General features: G+C 33.8%; 1 protein-coding gene across 1 annotated transcript in view; it reads left to right on the forward strand.

Moving 5' to 3' along the window:
* The window catches only part of SGOL2 (shugoshin-like 2 (S. pombe)), a 27,620-nt gene that overhangs the window by 22,680 nt on the left and 1,183 nt on the right, over positions 1–3,757 (forward strand). Inside the window, 5 exon segments of the mRNA XM_006903593.1 lie at positions 5–114; positions 233–354; positions 357–447; positions 449–609; positions 2,672–2,819. Of these exon segments, the coding sequence (XP_006903655.1) occupies positions 5–114; positions 233–354; positions 357–447; positions 449–609; positions 2,672–2,819 (632 nt within the window).

The following is a 3,757-nucleotide window of genomic DNA, read 5'->3' on the forward strand; positions in this document are numbered from 1 at the left end:
AAAGGAAAACTGTGATCAAATTCCAGATCCTTGCAAACCAGTTAAAGAGCAGAAGAAAGAATCCTTAGGCAAGACAAATAACATTTTATCGAAAGGTAAGCACAAACCTGTTTTGCAATTCACAGATCCTTCACTTCTATCTATCTCCTTAGAATTAGGTGTGAAACAGATTACTGATAAGAAACAAATTTAACTTTAGAAAAATCAGAGGCAGAATTTTTTTAAAAAAAAGATGTTTTGCCTTTGTAGAAGCAATGAAAGGAGAATGGCAAGTCATAAAAGTAAATAAAACAACATCCACATCAAGGAGAAGGAAAACCATCATAGATTCTTCCCCACTTAATAATGAAATAAGGTAGCTATAGCAAACCCTCTTCAAGTGAAGTCATTGGAATCTGAACAATGTGATGAGGAAAACAATTTAGAGAGAGAGCAAATTGTTAAAACTGCCACATTTTCACAGAAAAATATTTAAATCTTTATCTGAGCTATATTTACCTAAAACACAAGATTGTTCCTTTACATCTCTTCTTGAAGGTTTAATACCTTTGAGTATTTCTTCTGGTGAGAATATGATGAAAGACATTTTTACACTGGCAAACATACCAGGCCCATCACTGGAGTTTGTGATGATGTACATGAGATGAGAGCGGTGAAATAAAGGCATCCAGAGCCCACCAAAGTTAGGGATAAGTAGGTCAAACTTCAACGTGATCCTGCTTTTAGAGGTTACTTTTTTCTTCAGGAAAGTGTTTCCTGTTTTAACTAGAATTTTAGTGGAACAACAGATGATTGTGTAGCTTGTTTTCTAAAAACAACATGAAGGAATTTAAAGTTTACTGTTTAGAGACTATAGCAGTAAGAATGTCTTGGACTTTCATGTCCTACAAAAATGATTTGTCCTTTACCATGAGCTTGTCTATTAGTGGTTTTAGGCAGATAATTTCCTTTTTTTCATAGTTTTGAAGGAAGTTAAGTGTCTTAAGTGAATTGCACTGGTTCTGTTTTACCAGAGACAATGGCAAGTTCCTTAAGAGTGTGATTTTTTTAAATTCAGTAACATATTTAATAAGATCAAAGCTTTGTTCTAGCTGTTGTAGAAAATGAAAACAATATAGGTTCATTCCTCAGTGTATGCTTATGTAAAAGAAACTATTTGTAAAATGTGATTAATACTTTAAAAAATGCACAAATATGCTAAAGGGTTATGCTGGAGAGTAAATTTGACTACAGGAATTTGAAAATCCATCATGAATTGAGCAGAATGTCAAGTCTCAAGAAGGTTTTTCTACTTTATTACTGTTGTTTTTATGTGCCAGCAAGCTTGTTGGGGTTTTTGGGGTGTGGATTTTTTTCCCCACTTAATTAAAATATTATTAACTAAAAAAAATAAAGTTAGTATTAACTCAATGCAGAAAATGGAAAGTAAAAAATCAGGAACAAAATGACCTGGAGGAAATACAGTTAGCATTTTGGCATACATATCCAGACTTAAAATGTGTGGCTTTTCAAATAAATAGATGTTTGAAATCATACTGTATAGAAGACTTTGTATCTCATTTTCCCCCACTTCAAATAGATATTCTCATATTAATAACGGTTTTCTATGGGGAGGAGCGTCCTAACATTTCAATATATGTATGTAGAACATTAGGATTTTGACAGGTAAGTCTGCTCCAGGTAGAAGGTAAATACTGAGTCAAGGGAAGGACAAAGTAATGCCAGGTGTATTGAAGAAGTTGAAGTATTTTCAACTCTCCCCTCCCCATGGTGCTTTTCACAGAGTGAGCAGCTAGTCGAAACATATACTAAATGAAGGAGTATACCGTTACTAGTATGATTCTGTGAAGAGTTGAGCCATGACGAATTTGTCAGTCTTTCTATTCTGATTCTAGACTAAAAATGTCAGAGCCTATTTAGTTTTAAAGTTTAATTCTCTGGCTTCAAAGGAAGAGCCCTTTCCAGTGATATTTCAGCTGTTGCTTTGTTCACTGCTGTCAAGTCAGTTAACTCTTGACAGCCCAGGTACAGCAGAATGAAACAGAAGTTCTAAACCATCTTCACAACCTTGAATCGGAGTCCATTATTGAAACCACTGTCTATTTTGAATATATTCCAACTTAGGAGGCTCATGTGTCAGCAATCTACTAGACTGTATCCCATTGTGATTCTTAGTGTTTTCATTAGCTAGTTTGTGGAATTCTCCACCAATTTTTTCCTAGTTTATCTTCATCTGAAAGGTCTGCTTAAACTTAGCCACCAAGTGTGATCCTTGTTGATACTTGAAATACTGCTGGCATAACCTTCCACATCATAGCAACACCTAAGCACCATGGTACAACAGACTGACAGATGGGGGCTTTCAGCCACTCTGCCGCTCACATCGCTGCTCCCTCCACATGCTTTCTAGACCTATTTGTGGTCACTGCTCTAAGCACGCTTAATTTTTTTGCTTAAAATTTGCTTTTATATTTGAAAGTAGTATTTTCATTAAAGTCTTCAAGTTAAATACAGGGGAAAAATGAAATATCTTTTATCAAAATTATTGGGAAAAATGGATTCCCAAATATAAGTTTTAAAATGTTATCTAGATTTGCAAATGACTCTATTTTCTATATCTGTTTCTGTGTCTCTGTATTATAAGTATTTGTGATAATATATTCTTTTCCAGATGACAGAATGCTACAGGACTTGACAAATACCAGGTTTGATTCAAATAACACTCCTAAATCTGAAAAAAAGGTAGAAGTTGCATGTTCAGAACGTCTAAGCCGTAGAAGATGTATTCCTTTTTCTTTAAAAGAGCCAAGCCTTAAAAGGTTAGTATTTTTGTGATAGTAATTTTAATATGCTATTGCTTTAATATGTAAGAGATATATACTATTTTAAAAAATATGCCTGAATTAGTACTTGAAACGTCTAAATAGAAACAAAACATAAATTGTTGGAAAGTCTATGACGCTGCTCTCTTTTTGTTTAGAACTTAGGAACTTTAAAGAAGATGCTCTGAGTCTGAGCATTTTGTTTCTTAAGTGTTCAGCCACTGATTTTAACTGTAACAGTTATTAACAGTGAAGCTTTTCTATTACTGATTTTCTATTTCCTTCATTTATTAATGATAATTCTTACCTTTGACTTATTTAGTCACTTCTGTCGAAGTAGATAGGGTTTAAATTTTTATTTCTTTAAATCCAGTATTTCAAATACTTACTTTATTGCTGAAATTATTCCATCTTTATTAGGAGTTCCCTCAGCTTGACTCTTTATGTCTTTTTAATAAAACCTTATGTTGCATTGAACACTTCTTTACTGACACAAAAGATGTTCCTGACTCATTTAGAGTTTTTCCTGCCCTAGTCTTGGAATCAGGCATTTTTCCAAGGAAGCTGGATCCTTTGATTGGAATCTGATATTTAGAAACCAAGATCAAAGGTGATTTAATGTACATTAAATCTTCTCTTATGGTGGAATTGGAGCCTACTTGTAGCTGACCCACCGAGATTCCAAAGTGATAAATTGCACAGGAGGAATGTGCCTATCTTTCCCCTGCAGAGCCACTAGTGGATTTGAACCACCAGAGAGGTACAGCCTTTGGGGACAAACCCTAGGGACTATGCTACCAGAGCTTCATAGATATAAACTCATATATAGAAATATTTTTTAAAAGTGTCTCCATTCCTATTTTCTTTTTTTTAATTATTATTAAATTTTATTAGTTTTAATGAACATTTACAGAGATTTTGGGTTTTCATTCATT

Source organism: Elephantulus edwardii, unplaced genomic scaffold, assembly GCF_000299155.1.
Source record: "Elephantulus edwardii isolate Elephantulus edwardi_28Jun2011 unplaced genomic scaffold, EleEdw1.0 scaffold00075, whole genome shotgun sequence".
NCBI classification, from domain to species: domain Eukaryota; kingdom Metazoa; phylum Chordata; class Mammalia; order Macroscelidea; family Macroscelididae; genus Elephantulus; species Elephantulus edwardii.